At 37.6% G+C, this 16938-nt stretch overlaps 1 protein-coding gene across 1 annotated transcript in view; it reads left to right on the top strand.

Annotated features, from left to right (window-relative positions):
- Kmt2c (lysine methyltransferase 2C) overlaps window positions 1–16938 on the top strand; it is a 224335-nt gene that overhangs the window by 49057 nt on the left and 158340 nt on the right. Inside the window, exon 3 of the mRNA XM_041640535.1 lies at window positions 1029–1117. Coding sequence (XP_041496469.1) covers window positions 1029–1117 — 89 coding nt within the window. The remainder of the gene's footprint in view (window positions 1–1028; window positions 1118–16938) is intronic.

Raw genomic sequence — 16938 nt, 5'->3', positions numbered from 1 at the left:
ATAATTGAGATTGGGTAACATTCCTAACCTTGGCTGACTTGTAGCTTGTATAGTTAGACCAGGCCTGACCTCAAACTCTTAGAGATCCAGCTGAGGGCTTAAACTGGGGTTAAAGGTATGAACTAACAGTCCTGGCCACTTACATAAACTGTTCGTTGTTTTTTTGTTTTGTTTTTCCTTTTAAATTTACTTAACCTTTTATTATAGTTGACTTAGTTCTGTGTTTCTATGTGTGCACGTACGTACACATGTATGAGTCATGAAAGCACTTAATGGAGGTCAGAACAATTTGCAGGAGTTTGTTTACTCCTTTCACCATCTAGGTCCAGGTCCCAACTCAGGGTTGTAGGCAAGCACCTTTACTCACCGAATCATCTTCTGGCCCAATTACTTGAGCTTTTAGTAAAATTTAAATTTCACTAAGTGTAGAATATAACTTTTTTTTTTTTTTTTTTGCCTGAACTTTGTAAAGATCTTGTTAGGAATTTAAAAGCCACTAATGGATACAGAAGAGGTCTTGGAAAGGTAGTTCAAATCCTGAATCAGTACTTCCAAACTTAAGATATTTATTAACTTGGTTCTGTCCTCACATTTAGGCTTTAAGGAAAAGATATTTTATATTTATTACGTGATGCACTATTATGCTGGAGAAAGCTTAAATTTTATTTGTTATAATTTCCAAGTGTGCTTTACATGTGTTTAAATATGAGTCTTAATAGGCAGAAGCAGGTGGATCTTTGTGAGTTCGCGCCCAGCCTGATCTACAAGAGCTAGTTCAGGACAGGCACCAAAGCCACACAGAGAAGCCCTGTCTCAAAAATCGATGAAAACAAAGCAAATAAACAAACAAAAAAGCTAACATTTATTGAGTGTGGTGGTGCCTACTATACATTTTAGTAATTAGGAAGATGAGACAGGACAATTAGGTGTCAAAAGACAACTAAACAAAAATTTTAGTATTTAATTTTATGTGTTGTTGTTGTTGTTATTATTATTATTATTATTATTATTTTCTTTTTTTGATGTAGGCCTCGAAGTAGAGGAAAATCTACAGTGGAAGATGAGGACAGCATGGATGGACTGGAGACAACAGAAGCAGAAAATATTGTGGAAACAGGTACTGGATCTTAATGAGTTTTGACAAAAGTACACAATAATTTGTACTTGTTTATATACTGCCCATACCATTTGTATAGAAGTGTTGTGTGTTAACATTTGTCTGTACACAAAACTCTTAAGTCTTCCATCTGTTTTGATGTCTATTGGTAGAGTGAAAAAACAGGTCTCTTTCTTAGTTTTCCCCTCGAATTCTTATTTAGTTAGAATCATTTTGTGTATATGAATGCCTTTTATGAAAGCAAAACTCCAACTTTGAAAGAAACTCCTTTTATTCCTTTAGTGTGACAGGTCATAGTAGATTTCTGACTTGTGAACCATCAAGTATTCACTCAAAGCTTATTTTGTTAGTATGAATATGGAGGAAAAATGTTTCATTAGCAAGTGGTAGTATAAAGTTCTGGGTTAAACCACTTGAGTGGACAAGTAAGATACCAAAAATAATTTCCAGAATCTTAAGTTAGTAATTTAATAAGTTATGGGATTCATGGTATGAGTAGAAGATGTCTGCATGGGATATTCTCTCTGGTAGTGTTTTCTCCACTTGGATAACATCTGGGCACTGTTATCATGATGGATATTACCTTGATGTTTATAGAATCTCACAAAGTTTCTTAGAAAAAAATTAAAGTGCTTCATTTTTTCCTAAAAATATTTCTTTATGTGTATGAACTTTTTTCTATCTACCTACCTCAATACCTATCTACCTTTCCTTCCTTCCTTCCTTCCTTCCTTCCTCCTTTCCTTTCCTTTTTTTTCTTTTTTTCTTTCTTTTCTTTCCTCCGTGTGCATACAGGGTACCCAAGTAAGTCAGAAGCTGGATTTCCTGGAACTGGAATGAAAGGCAGTTGTGAGCTGCCTGTGTTTGCTTGGAATCAAACCTAGACCTTCTGTTAGAGCAACCAGTTTATAACCACAAAGCCATATTTTAAAGCCCCACTCTGTCTTTCTGTCTCTCTGTCTGTCTCTCTGTCTTGTCTTTCTGTCTGTCTGTCTGTCTGTCTGTCTGTGTGTCTGTCTAACTCTCTACCTTGTGTGTGTATTTGTGGATGTGTATGGTTAGAGGACAGCTTGTGAAAGTTGTCCTTCCACTATATGGATTGTGGGAGTCAGATTTGGCATCCAGACTTAACTCATTGAGCCATCTCTCACGAGCTCGCTTTACCTTTTAGGATACTTCCTAGAAAATTATTTATTTATTTTCTTTGAGACAGGGTTTCTCTGTGTAGTCTTGGCTTTCCTGGAACTAGCTCTGTAGACCAGGCTGGCCTCGAACTCAGAGATCTGCCTGCCTTTGCCTCCTGATGTTGAGATTAAAGCTGTGTCACCACCACTCAGCTCTTACTATTATTTCTTTTGATGTAAGTGTAGAGTTCTTGGAAAGCCTTTGTATACTGTGTAGTCCCCTTTTCTTTCTGTTGTTTTTTGTTTTTGTTTTTTTTTTTTTAAAGACAGGGTTTTTCTGTAGCTTCGGAACCTATCCTGGAACCAGCTCTTATAGACTGACTAGGCTGGTCTCGAACTCAGAGATCTGCCTGCCTCTGCCTCCCGAGTGTTGGAATTAAAAGTGTGCACCTTTGTTGTGTTTCTTTAGAGTGATAAAGTGAAGATTGGGGATTCAGAATCTTCTCTTCCTCCCTTCCTTTCTTTTTATTTTCAAGATATGATTTCTCTGTGTACTTTTGGCTATCCTGGATTTTGTTTTGTAGACCAGGCTGGCCGCGAACTCAGAGACCCACCTGCCTCTGCCTCTGGAGTGCTGGGATTAAAGGCACGTGCCACTATGTCCAGCTCGTTAAAAAAATTTTAAATGACATTTTCAACATGATTATTTTATAAACAGTGTCATCCATTAATCTTCTAAATGTACCCATCAATATTCTTTTTGGGTATTATCTTACTGAATGAAGATTTAGGCATCATTTCTATGTTACTTTGGTTTTTTTTTCTTGTAAGTTTTGATGCTCTGTTTAATACCTTGACTTTTTGACTTCCTGATTTCTTTTTCTAAAGTTTTATTTTTAGTTACACATTCTTAGAGTTCACACATTACCCTTGTCATTGTGCCAGTTATTGGGACAATTGTGACTCATTTTCAACGTCTCAAGTCAGACTTTAGGTGCTTTCTCTCTCTTTTTTTTTAAACCACACGTTTTTTTGGTATTAAAATATATATCACAGTATTTCATGTATTCAAACCTATAGCCCAGTGATCTTATTAATGGGCTTGTTATCTTTCTAGCTCCAAGTCTTTGTAGTCTTTTTTTGTCTTTTCTTTTCTTTTTGACATTATGTAACCCTGGTTAGCCTGGAATTCACTTTCTATACTGCTCTGGCCTCCAACCCTTTTTAAAGAGATCCACCTGCCTCTGCCTCCTGAGGCTTAGGATCAAAGGCATGCACCACCACTCATGGCTATTGTCATTTTCTTGATGCACTTTAAACTCTTCCACCAAACCCATGTTTTGCATTTTTTAACTGATCATGGATGTAGGAAACACATAATTTGCTGATTGGCTTTAAAGTTGTGACCTCAGATCTCAAGTGAGTCAAGATTGCTCCTTTTACTCAAGATTGCCCCTTTTACTACACCTAGAAATTTCTTTCCCAGTAATTGAGGATGATTATTCACTCACCACCACCTCTTTGCAAGCTTCTAGTGCTTTGTTTTAGTTTTTATTCTTTATTATTTTAATGGGGGTGTGGGGGGGAGGAATTTCACACCCTTCATCAAGTGTGTTTTCCTGCTTGTTTCTTTGTCCACATACTTTGTTTCTAATTCTGTGTCTTAAGTACTTTCTCAGAATGCTGCAGAACTCATTGCTCTTTGGAAAGAATATTTTTGAGGGCCACCTTTAATCTTTACTGCCCCTAAATAGAAATTCAGCAACTTTCTGGGTTCTTCGAGGCTTTTTCAGCTAAGGAAAATAGTATTACGGGGAGAGGAACCCATAGGTAAGCATGCGTATCACAGTTGTTTCAGTTGAGGCATAATTATGTTGGTCTTTGTCTTGTTTAGTGAGACATTAACTATCAGAAGAGATAGTATATACATACTTATAAATGTGAGTTGATACCCATTGAAGCTTACCTCTAAATAGTTATTAACAAGCTAGCTTGCTTATTTACTTTTTTGAGACAGGTGTGTCTCGCTAGTTGTTCTGAAACTCTGTGTAGCCTCAGACTCAGGGACCCACCTGCCCCTTTCTCTTGAATGCTGGGATTAAAGTTATGTGTTACCATGCCTGGAAGAAATTGGTCTTTCCACACATCTTCATCTACTCATATACATATTATCCCTCCCTCCTTCCTATGTGTTTTTCCCAAGCTCTGGTAACCATGATTCTCTTGTTTGTTTGTTGTTTGTTTTTTGAGACTTTTAGCTTCTGTGAGACTCTTAGCTTCTGTATTAACATGAGATGTAATGTTTGTCTTTCTGTTTTTGACTTTAGAGTATATAAGTTCATATAGTATTATCCATTTCCACATTTCTGTAGATGGAATAATCCCCCCCCCCCCCCCCCCAGACATGGTGTAGCTCTGTAGTATAGATTAGCTTAAAATCACTATAAAGCCAAGGGTGGCCTCAAACTTGTGATCCTGTTGGTTTCCCATTTTGAGATCTGGGTACAGCCATGCATAGTATCATGCCTGGCTAATTTAATTTTATTGAAAAAAGGTTTTATTTTATGTGTACAGGTGTTTTGCCTGTGTGCATGTTTGGGTACCAGTGCAGTACCCGTGGAGTCCAGAGAGGGTATTGGATTTCCTGGAACTGGAGTTAGAGATGGTTGTGACATGTTGTATTGGTGTTAGGAACTGAACCTAAGTCTTCTACAAGAGCAGCCTGTTCTTTTAACCACTGAAACTTCTCTAGCTCCTTATTTTTATTCTTAATTGTATAATATTCCTTTAATATGTACACATTTTTCATCTGTTAATTTATTGACTCTGGCTGATTTGTGTTTGGCTGTTGTGGATATTATTAACATACCAATACAGGTACCTTTTCTATGTACTGATTTCATTTGGATATATACCCAATAGTGGGATTGCTGGGCTATATGGTTGGTCTATTTATAATTAGATTGGTTCATGTATTTATTGTTTGGGACGCAGGATTTTGCTAGGCAACTCTTAAAGGGGTCAGGTGATTTTTGGTGTCTCCTCCCAAGTGTTGGAACTATAGGCATATGGCACCCCCCCCCCCCCCCCCCCCCCTTATTTTGGTTTTTTGATACAGGGTTTCTCTGTGTAGTTTTGGTTGATCTGGAACTCAAAGAGATCAGAGATCTGCCTGACTTTGCCTCCTCAATGCTGGGATTAAAGGCTTGTATCACCACCACCTGACCATTGGCTTCCCCTCCCCTCTGTTCACCTCCCCTCCCCCTTCCCAGAACATTCCATAACTGAACTAGTTTTTAGAAAGATTTATTTATTTTTACTTTATATGTGTGAGTGTTTTGCCTGCATGTATGTAAGTGCACCTTGTACATGCCTGGTGCCCCCGGAGGTCAAAGGTGTTGGATTCCCTGGAATTGGAGTAAAAGTTGGTTGTGAGCCTCCCTGTGGGTACTGGGTATTAATTCCTAGTCCCCTGAAGAGCACCAGTGTTCTTAATGGCTGAGCCATTTTTCCATTTCATAACTGAGCTAATTTTCATTCTCACCATTAGTGTATGAGATGAGGCCAGTTCTTTATCTTACCAGTAATCATTTTTTGTTTTTATTATTATTTTTTTAAATAATTACTTGAAGGAGGATGAGATGACATCTTGTGGTTTTGGTTTTCATTTCTGTGATATTTTCTTAGATGCTCTTTGTATCTGATACCTCACCCTCTTCTTTCTCTGCTTTTGAGTTGAGTTCCTTACATACACTGGAAGTTTATCACTTGTTAGTGATTAATTTGTATGTTACTTCCCATTCTTCAGGTTGTTTGTCCTGTTGATCATTTCCTTTGCTGGACAGATGTTTGAAGTGTTAGTCTAATTATTCTTTATCAATAAAAATTCAGGCATCAGATATCGGGGTAAGAATCTGAAGAATCAGGGAAGTAGAGAAGCCATCAGTCCCCTCCAACCTTTCTCCAAAAGGGGCCGAATTCCCTCTCCATTCTGTCTTACTACTTCCTGTTCTATCTTACAGCCCTCCAAACCTCTGTGGTTAATTGTGGTTGGCTAGTGGCTAGCTTTGCCCTCTGATTCTAAGCAAGCTTTATTTGTCAGAACACGATTAAAATATCAAGCAACAGTGCTTCTTTGTTTGAAATCTTATTTTTCAATTTTTGTTATAGTTGCCTGTGTTTTTTTTTTTGGGGGGGGTCATGTCTAAGAACATCTTTATGCTGATGGATAGTTATTTAAATTCTTCTACACTTATCATAACTTAAAAATTTTGCATTTTATTTGAAGGCTTTGACCCAACTGTACAAATCTAAAATCAGGGAACTATTTCCTTTTGTTTCTTCTTCATTGTAGAACCACTTTGTTTAGCACTGCCACTCCTTCCCTGCCTCATGTGTGTGTGAGAAACTTGTGTTTGTAGCTCATTCTGTCCTAGAATTTAAGGTATTAGTTGTGATCTCAAGTTTTAAATTACAGTTGTGTGTCATAACATTATATTTATGCTTTATATATTTTAAAGTCAGGTATTATAATGCTTCTAGCTATTCCCCCCTCCAAATTTCAGGATTATTTTGGTTCTGAAGATGTCCGTCCATCCATCCATCCATCCATCCATCCATCCATCCATCCATCCAGGGTCTCATAAATATAGCCTTGTCTAACTTGGAGCTCACTATGTAGACCAGGCTGGGTCAAATCTAGAGGTACACCTGACTCTGGTTTCAGATTAATAGGATGCACCACCATGCCTGACCTTTCCTTATTATTTTGTGATTAACTTTTCTGATATTCTTGAAGAATATCATTGGCATTTTGATTGAAAATTACAGTGAATGTGTAACTCACTTGAGCTATGTAGACTTTTTTTTTTAAATTGGGAATACATTTTTTTATACAATAAATTCTAATTTGGTTTCCTCTCCCCCTATTTCTCCCAGCTCCTCTCTGTCTCTCCTCCCTGTCTGTGTCTCCCTAGGAAACAAACAGGCTTCTAAGGAATAATACCAAAATAAAACAAAATACAATTAACTAAAACAAAAACAACAAATCAGAATAGGACAAAACCACCAGAGAAGAAAAAGCACAGGAAATGAATATAGACACAGAAGACAAGCACATTCACACACATAGGAATCCCAAAAATACAAAACTGGAAACCATAATATACATAAAAAGGACCTGTAATGTTTGAGGGTTTTTTTTTTTTTGTTTTGTTTTGTTTTTTTTGAGACAGGGGCTCATTATGTAGCTCTGGCTGTTCTGGAATTTACTATATAGACCAGGCTGGCCTCAAAGTCACGGAGATCCTTCTACTTCGGTCTCCCAAGTGCTGGGATAAAAGATGTGCTTCACTTTACCCAGCTAAGGACCTATAATGTTTAAAAAACAACAAAAAAGCCCTGATATGTATAATATTAATTTATTAATAATATATATTCATTAATTAATATTATTTATTAGGAAAGTTCTATTAGGTTTCCATAAAACCTCTCAAAGGCCTTTAGTTTTAGCTATCCTCCCTATATTCCTTTCCTCTCCTCTTTCCCCTGAGTCTCTTCATTTGATCCTCCCATCCCAATCTCCCCCATCCATTCATAACTATGTAGTCTATTTCCTCATCCTTTGGAGACCCAACACCCCCTACCTCTCCACCCTCATTAGTCCCTTAGACTCTATCTAGCCTCTCTGGACATGCAGATTGCAGTTTTCTTATCAATGATTTAACAGCTAGCACCCACATATAAGTGAATGCATTGTCCTTCTGGGGCTGAGTACCCCACTCAGAATGATTCCTACCTTCCATTAACTTACCTGCAATTTCATGAATGCATTTTTTTTTCAAAAACAACTGAGTTAATACTCCATTGTGTAAATGTACCGTATTTTCTTTATCCGTTCATCTGTTGATGGACATCTGGCTTGTTTCCAATTTCTGTCTATTACTAATAGAGCAGTAGTAAACATGGTTGAGCATGTGTCTCTGTAGTAGGATATAGCTGCATCTTCCCTAGGAACCGCCATATTGATTTCCATAGTTTCTGTATAAGATTGCATTTCATCAGCAATGGAGGAGTGTTGCCCTTATTTTTACTTATTTTAGCCATTCTGACTGGTTTAAGATAAAATCTCAAAGTAGTTTTGATATGTGTTTCCTTGATGGCGAAGAATATTGATCATTTCTTTAAGTATTTCTCGCCATTTGAATTTTCTCTTGAAAATTCTGTCTAGATCTGTACTCCATTTTTAAAATTGGGTTACTTATTTTCATTTATTCTGTTCTTTTGTATTCTTTATGTATTTTGGATATTAGCCCTCTGTCAGATATGTAGTTGATAAAAAAAAATCTTTCCCCATTCTGTAGCCTGTCACTTTGTCTGAGTGACCTTTGCCATTGAGAAGCTTTTCAGATTCATGAGGTCTTGTTTATTAATTCTTGTTCTTAGTGCCTGTGCTATTAGTGTTGTAGTAAGAAAGTCTTTTCCTGTGCCAATGAGTTCAAGGCTATTCCCTACTTTCTTTTCTGTCAGATTCAGCGTATCTGTTCTTTTTTTTTTTTTTTTTGGTTTTTCGAGACAGGGTTTCTCTGTGGTTTTGGAGCCTGTCCTGGAACTAGCTCTTGTAGACCAGGCTGGTCTCGAACTCACAGAGATCCGCCTGCCTCTGCCTCCCAAGTGCTGGGATTAAAGGCGTGTGCCACCACCGCCCGGCGCAGCGGATCTGTTCTTACGTTGAGATCTTTGATCCGTCTAGAGTTGAGTTTTGTGCAGGGTGACAAGTAGCATCTGCATTCTTCTGCATGCACTCATAACTAGTTTGACCAGCACCATTTGTTAAAAATGCTTTTTTCCAGTGCGTATTTCTGGCTTCTTTATCAAAAATCAGGTGTCCATAGGTGCGCACTTCACTTCAGTTCCATTGATCAACATGTCTATTTTTGTGCTGTTTTTATTACTCTAAGCCCTGTAGTATTATATGAGATCAGGCATGGTGATATCTTCTGCAGTTCTTTTATTACTCAGGAGTAATAAAAGCTATCCTGTTTTTTCTTTCTTTTTTTTTTTTGTGTATGTTTCCATATGAAATTGAAAACTGTGGTTTCAAGTTCTGTGATGAATTGTGTTGGATTTTGATGGGGATTTCAGTGAATCTGTAGACTACTTTTGGTAGGATGGCCATTTTTTCTACATTAATCTTACCTATCCATGAGCCTTGACAGCTCTTTCCATCTTCTGATGTTGTCTTCAATTTCTTTCTTCAGTATCTTAAAGTTTTTTTTTTTTATCATAGATGTCTTTTATTTGCTTGATTAGAGTTACCCCAAGATATTTCATATTATTTGTGGCTGTTGTGAAGGGTGATGTTTCCCTGGTTTTTATTATTTCGGTATGATTGTCATTTGAATATAGGAAGGCAACTGATTTTTTTTGTGTGTGTTAGTTTTATATCCAGTTACTTGGCTGAAAGTGTTTATCAGGTGTAGGGAGTAACCCTGGTTGAACTTTTAGGGATGGGGGGCGCGCGTGCGCGCGCGCACACACACACACACACACACACACACACACACACACCACCCACTCACACTCTTCATCTGCAAATAAATATTTTGACTTCTCTTCATATTTGTATCCTTTTGATCTCCCTCAGTTTTCTTACTACTCTAGCTAAGACTTCAAGTACTGTATTCAGTAGGTATGGAGAGAGTGGATAACCTTGTCTTGTAAATATGCTTTGAATTTCCATTTAGGTTGATATTGACTGTGGACTTGTTGTAAATTGCCTGTTGAGGTATTTCCCTCGTATCCCTAATCTCTTCAGTGTTTTTGTCATGAAGGGCTGTTGGATTTTGTCAAAGGCCCTTTCTGCATCTAATGAGATTTTTGTCTTTTTGTCTCTTTATTGGTGGATTGCATATATTGATTTGCATATGTTCCTGCATCTCTGGGATGAAACCTATTTCATCATGGTATATGATCTTTTTGGTGTGTTCTTGGATTCAGTTTGCAAGTATTTCATTGAGACTTTTTATCTATGTTTATAAAGGAAATTGATTTAAAATTGTCTTTCTTTGTTGAATTTTTATGTGGTTTAGGTTATCAGTAACTGTCCTTGTAAAACGAATTGGGCCGTGTTCTTTTTGTTTCGTTTATGTGGAATAATTTGAGGAGTTTTGGGATTGAAATACTGAAAGAAGTCTGTGCCAAAAGTCATCTGGCCCCGGGCTTTTTTTTGGTTAGTAGACTTAATTACTGCTTATGTTTCACTAGGAATTTTATAGGTCTGTTTAAACTGCTTACCTGATTTTCATTCTGATTTGGTAGGTGATATATATTGAGAAAAACTATCTATTTCTTTTAGGTTTTCCAATTTGGAGTACAGGTTTTTAAAATATGTTCTTGTGATTCTCTGTATTTCATTGGTATCCCTTGTTATGTCCACTCTTTCACCTCTAATGTTAATATAGATCTTCTCTCTCCACCTTTTAGTTAGCTTGGCTAAGGGTTTGTTAATCGTACTGTTTTTTTTTTCAAAGAACCAACTCTGTTTTATTGATTCCTTATATTGGTTTTTGTTTGTTTGTTTTTAGTTTATTGATTCAGTCTTGAGTTTGATTATTTCTTACCATCTACTCCTTTTTGGTGTTATTTCTTCTTTGTTCTCGATCTTTCAAGTATTGTTATTTACTAATATGAGATGTCTGTCTATCCTCTTATTTAATGTAGGCACATAATTGTGTTCCATAAATTGGGGCATGTTGTATTTTGTTTTCATTTAATTCTAGAAAGCTTTTACTTTTTAATCTGTCCTGTCCCATTTTTCATTTATGAGTTGTTCAGTTTCCATGAGTTTGTAAGCTTTCTCTCATTGATACCCACCCAGCTTTAATATGTGGTAGTCAGACAGGGTGCTGCGTGTGATTTCAGGTTGGTTTGTTTGTTACTTAATTTTTAAAAATCTGTTGAGAAGCCAGCCGGCGGTAGTCCACACCTTTAATCCCAGCACTCAGGAGGCAGAGGCAGGCAGATCTCTGTGAGTTCGAGGCCAGCTGGTCTACAAGAGCTAGTTCCAGGACAGTCTCCAAAGATACAGAGAAACCCTGTCTCGAAAAGGACCCCCTCCAAAAAAAATCTGTTGAGACTTGCTCTTGCTTTGTGTTCAAGTATGTGGTCAGTTTTGGAGAAAGTTCTATGAGGTATTGAGAAGGTATATATTCTTTTGTGTTTGGATGAAAAGTTCTGCAAATACTTGTTAGGTCTATTCCGTTTCTAATGTTTATTAGCTTCAGCATTTCTTTGTTTAGTTTTTGTGATCTGTCTCTTGGTGAGAGTGGGGTATTGAAGTCGCCCGTTATCACTCTGTGAGGCTCAATATGTGATTTAAGCTGTAGTGTTTGGTACATAAATTCTAAGAATCGCAATATCAGCCCAGCAGTCATGACACACACCTTTAATACCAGCACTCGGGAGGCAGAGGCAGGCGGATCTCTGTGCGCTTGAGGCCAGTCTGGCCAGAACGAGTATTAGGAGAGCCAGAGCTTTACAGAGAAATCCTGCTGTATAGGGATTGGGTGGGGATGGGGAAGAATTGCAGTATTCTCTAGGTGGGTTAAAGGCGTGTGCTACCTTGTCCAGCTTTGAGCTTTATATTGATGTTTTTTTGGGGGGGATATTGACTTGTTGTGCTTTGTATGTTAATGCTTCTCTGTATGTCTTTTTTTTTTTTTTTAAATCAGGGTAATTGAGATCTGACAGAAAGAAATTAGACGAATTCTTCCTCTTTAGGATTTATAAATAATTTTAAAAAGAATTTATATTAGTTTTATTTTAAAAGTTTGTTTCTAGGCCTTTTCTTGATAGAAAAGTCTTTATGATAAACATTTATCTCTTACTATTGGTCTGCTGAGACGTTGTTAGGTTCAATTTTAGTAGACTGTATGTTCAGTTTTTCATGAAATTGTTCATAGTCCCTAGTGATCCTTTTTGTTTCTGGTGTCAGTTATATAATGTATCTCTTTTCTTTTGTCATCTATTCCTTTCACATATCTTTTTTTTGGGATAGATTTTAGATTCTAGCTATGTATACCAATCTAGCCTTATACTGAACCCTTGCCCCAGCTGTATATTATGCCTGTCAGCAGTGACAACATTCCTACCCTCCCTCCCTCCCTCCCTCCCTCCCTCCCTCCCTCCCTTTGATGTATTATTTTATGCTCTGATGGCTTGGTTTCTTTCCTTCTACCTTGGGGTTGATTTGGTTTGCTCTCTTCTACTACTAGGAATTGCGACGTTATTTTCTTTTCTTTCTTTGATTGTGGATGGTGAGGCACTGACTGCCACGGACTTCTAGCTCTTTTGCTGAACCCACTTGATTTTTCCTTATTGTTTTTAACTTTTCAATGAAAATTTAAATTCCTCTCGATTTCTTCAAGAGCATGTTATAAATTTGCAGATAATTTTTACAATTTCTGGTTTCTTTCTTGTTCAAGCTTTACTCCACTGTAGTCAAAGATGATGCATGATATACCTTTAATTGTTTTTTTTCTGTCTTCTGAGGCTTGTTTTCAGGTATGGTCTGCCTTAGAGACTGTTCTGTGCACTGCTGAGATGAATGTGTATTTTAGAGGTATTGGACGATATAATGTGTAGATGTCTTTTAGGCTCATTTTGTTCATAATGTAGTTTGACTTTGATGTTTCTTTTTTAAAAAGTGGTGATTGTGTGTGTGTTGGTGTCTGTCTGTGTATATGTGCACATGTGCCACAAGTGTAAGGATGCCTGCAGAGTCTTTTGAGAGTGGGCTAGATCTCCTGGAGCTTGAGATATCTTACTGGTGGCTGTGAGCCACCTGTTGTGGGTGCTGGAAACTGAGGCATCTCTCCAGGTGCCACCTTTCCTTTATGCTCTAAGGCCATCCTGCATTGCTTTGGCTCAGCCTCTAGTCCATTTTTGTAAGGCTCATGTATGCAGAATTGAAGCCTGGTGCTCACCTGCTGTCCAACCAGATGCCTTGCTTTGCAGGGGCCTCCAGAAGTCTTGGTGTTGTTTTAGTCACTCCATTCCAATGGGAAAAAAATGTTACTGATTGAGGGGGGAAAATATAACTCTGATAGTTTGATTTTTCATTGAAAAAAAAAGTTTACATGCTTTTATTTTTTTGAAATTTATTTTTATTTTATGTGTAGGGGTGTTTTACTTGCATGTATGTGTGTGTCTGGTGTCTAGGAATGCCAGAAAGAGGGCTTTGGATCCTCTAGAGCTGGCATGATTGACAGTTGTGAGCTCTCATATACTTTCTGGGAATTGAACCTGGATCCTCTAGAAAAGTAGTGCTGTTAACTGCCAAGTCATCTCTTCAGCCCCTCCAGCCTCCTTTAATATTTCTTTATTAATTTTTGTAGTTATTGTTATTGTTGCGTATTCTGTTTAGTCCTATGCTTGGAATGGTCTCGTCTTTTACCTCTTAATTATTGCTTTATATGATTGTTTCAGAGTTGTATATATTTTAACAATTGTTTCCTTTGTTGAATTGATTCACTTTTCATTATGTAGTGACTTTTTTCTTTTCCTTTTGACAATAGCGTATTTTATCTAAGTATTATTATTACTGCCTTCTCTTGTTTTCTAATTATTTGGTATGTCTTATTTGGTCCCTTCAGTTTCAGTATACCTGGTTCTTAATTTATGAAGTATATCTTTGTGTATTTGGTTTTCACTTTTTGGGGGAGTGGAGAAGGGTTTACTTAGGTAGTCCATACCTTTTTATCAAAGGAATTTGTTTTTATATTCATGGTCATTATTGAAAAAGCATATTACTGTAATTCTTAGTTTTTCCACTTTGTAAAAATACTTTGTCACTGTTTTCGTCTTTTTTAAAAAATATTTATTATGTATACAATATTCTGACTGTGTGTATGACTGCTGGCCAGAAGAGGGCACCAGACCTCATTACAGATGGTTGTGAGCCACCATGTGGTTGCTGGGAATTGAACTCAGGACCTTTGGAAGAGCAGGCAATGCTCTTAACCACTGAGCCATCTCTCCAGCCCCCCTCCCCGTTTTAGTCTTTCATTAATATTTGTGGCTTTTAGAAGATTATTCTGTGTATATATTATGTTTGTGAATATTGGTTTATATCTATTATTGTTGCTCCTGCTGTTTTGTGCTTTAGCTCCATTTGTTTACTTCTTACTTTTTACTTTTTTTCCCTGGTTTTTCAAGACAAAAGTTTCTCTGTGTAGCAACCCTGGTTGTCCTTTGGACCACTGTCAGATCCTTTATTTGTTTATTTATTTATTGGTGTTTATGAGATAAGGTCTCTCTCTGTGTAGCTCTGGCTGTCCTGGAACTTGCTCTGTAGACCAGAGATCCACCTGCTTCGCCTCCTAAGTGCTGGGATTAAGGGCATGTGCCACCACCTCTCTGCTTTTTTATTTTTTTGTGTCAGCTTCTCTCCTTCCACAATGTGGTTCCCAGGGCTAACCATTGGTGGCAAGTGCCTTTATTCACAAACCATCTTTCTGGCCCTGAAATGGCATGCGCGTGTGCGTGCTTTGTGTGTATGTGTGTGTGTCTATTTTCTGTGAGAAGGTCTTATTCCATAGCCCAGGCTGGCCTGGAACTACTCTAGTCTCAAACTCAAGGCAGTCCTTCTGCCTTAGCCTTCTTTGGTTTGTCATTATAGTTGTTATCTACAATGCACAACTTGGTGGCTCATTCTGTCAATAAATTTTCTACTGCCTGGTCCTACTATAGTTTATTATTCACCCACTGGAGGACTTAATTGATTATTTCTTTTCTTAAAAAAATAATTTATTTATTTATTATGTATACAATATTCTTTCTGCATGTATGCCTGAAGGCCAGAAGAGGGCACCAGATCTCATTACAAATGGTTGTGAGCCTCGATGTGGTTGCTGGGAATTGAACTCAGGACCTTTGGAAGAGCAGGCAATGCTCTTAACCTCTGAGCCATCTCTCCAGCCCCTTAATTGATTATTTCAAAGGTTCAGCATATATAGCTACAATCGTTTAGGTTTTTTTTTTTTGGTGTAGTCATATCTTAAACTCATTTGGGTAAATGTTAAGCAGCATAATTGTTGGATTATATGATCAGAATTAGTTTTGTAAATGCCTGCACACTGTCACGTTTCTGTATCATTTTGCATACTTATTAACAGTGTAATTGTGCTGTGGAGAGACTCTATGACCATGGCAACTCTTATAAACGAAACATTTGTGGTTGTAGTTTAGAGGTTCAGTCCATCACTGTGGGAGGCATGGCAACATGCAAACAGGCATGCTGGTGTTGAAGAAATAGTGAGTGTCCTACATCTTGAAGGCAACAGGAAGTCAACTGAGTGTCACACTAAGTAAAGCTTGAGAAAAAGTACTCAAAGTCTGTCCACACATTGACACACTGCCAACAGAAGGTGTGGTCCAGATTAAAGGTATGCCCTCCAACCTCAAGGTCTGGATTAACGGTCTGAGTCATCCAGCCTCCTCCAAGAAGACCACATTTTCTTCAGCAAGGACACACATTCTAGTAGTGCCACTTCCAATGAGTTTATGGGGAACAAATACATTCAAATTACCACAATAATGTCAGCATAAAATATCATTCTTTGTTTATTTTACATGTGTTTTTATGTTCAAAGTATGTTTATTCTTAGCATTATATAAGTGGCTCATATTTTTATTATTTTTTATTTTATTTTTTAAAATTTTTCATTAAGATTTATTATTTTATGTATATTAGTGCTTTATCTGCATGGTTGTGAGCCACCATATAGATGCTGAGACCTGAACTCAGGACCTCTGGAAGAGTAGTCAGTGCTCTTAACCACTGAGCCATCTCTCCAGCCTCCATGTTTTTACTTTTTTAAAAGATTTTTTTTTTTTATGTATGTTGTTCCTACCTGCATGCCTGCATGCCAGAAGAGGGCACCAGATCTAATTATAGTTGGTTGTGTGGTTGTGAGCCACCATGTGGTAGCTGGGAATTGAACTCAACACCTATGAGTCATCTCTCTAGCCCCCATGGTTTTTAATCTATTAGATAACCTGTCTTCTTTTTCTTCTTTTTTGAGACATGGTTTCTGGGTATAACAGTCTTGGCTCTTCTGGAACTCACTATGTAGACCAGACTGGCCTCGAATTCACTGACATCCGCCTATCTCTGCTTCCTCCCTGCCTCTGCTTCCCATGTGCTGGGATTAAAGGTATAAGCCACCACCACCTGGTAGACAACCTCTCTTCTAATTTGTACATTTACACCATTCATGATCAAAATGAATATTCTTGCTAGGTAGTGGTGGTACGTTCATTTAATCCTAGCACTCAAGAGGCAGAGGCAGGCAAAGCTCTGTGAGTTTGAGGCCAGCCTGGTCAATAGAAATAGAGTAAATTCCAGGAAAGCTAGGGCTTTACACAGAGGAAACCTTGTCTCAAAAACCAAACCAAAACAAAGTGATTCTATTTTGATTTTATTTTTAATCATATGTTTGTGTCTCTGTGTGGGTATGTACTTGTCACAACAGAGGCATCAGATCCCTCCTTGGAGATGTAGTTAGGTTGTTGGTTGTGGGCCACCCAATGTTGGTGCTGCTAAACTCAGTCCTATGCAAGAATTCGGGTTCTCTTATTTTTTTATTTTATTTTAATCCTCATATTTATAACACTGATTCCTTAGTAAGATGTCCC

The sequence above is a fragment of the Microtus oregoni genome, unplaced genomic scaffold (genome assembly GCF_018167655.1).
Source record: "Microtus oregoni isolate MIOR12 unplaced genomic scaffold, Mior012 000064F_ref0000363, whole genome shotgun sequence".
NCBI classification, from domain to species: Eukaryota; Metazoa; Chordata; class Mammalia; order Rodentia; family Cricetidae; genus Microtus; species Microtus oregoni.
Note: the sequence above shows the minus strand (reverse complement) of the source record. Positions and strands in the feature narration are given on the sequence as shown.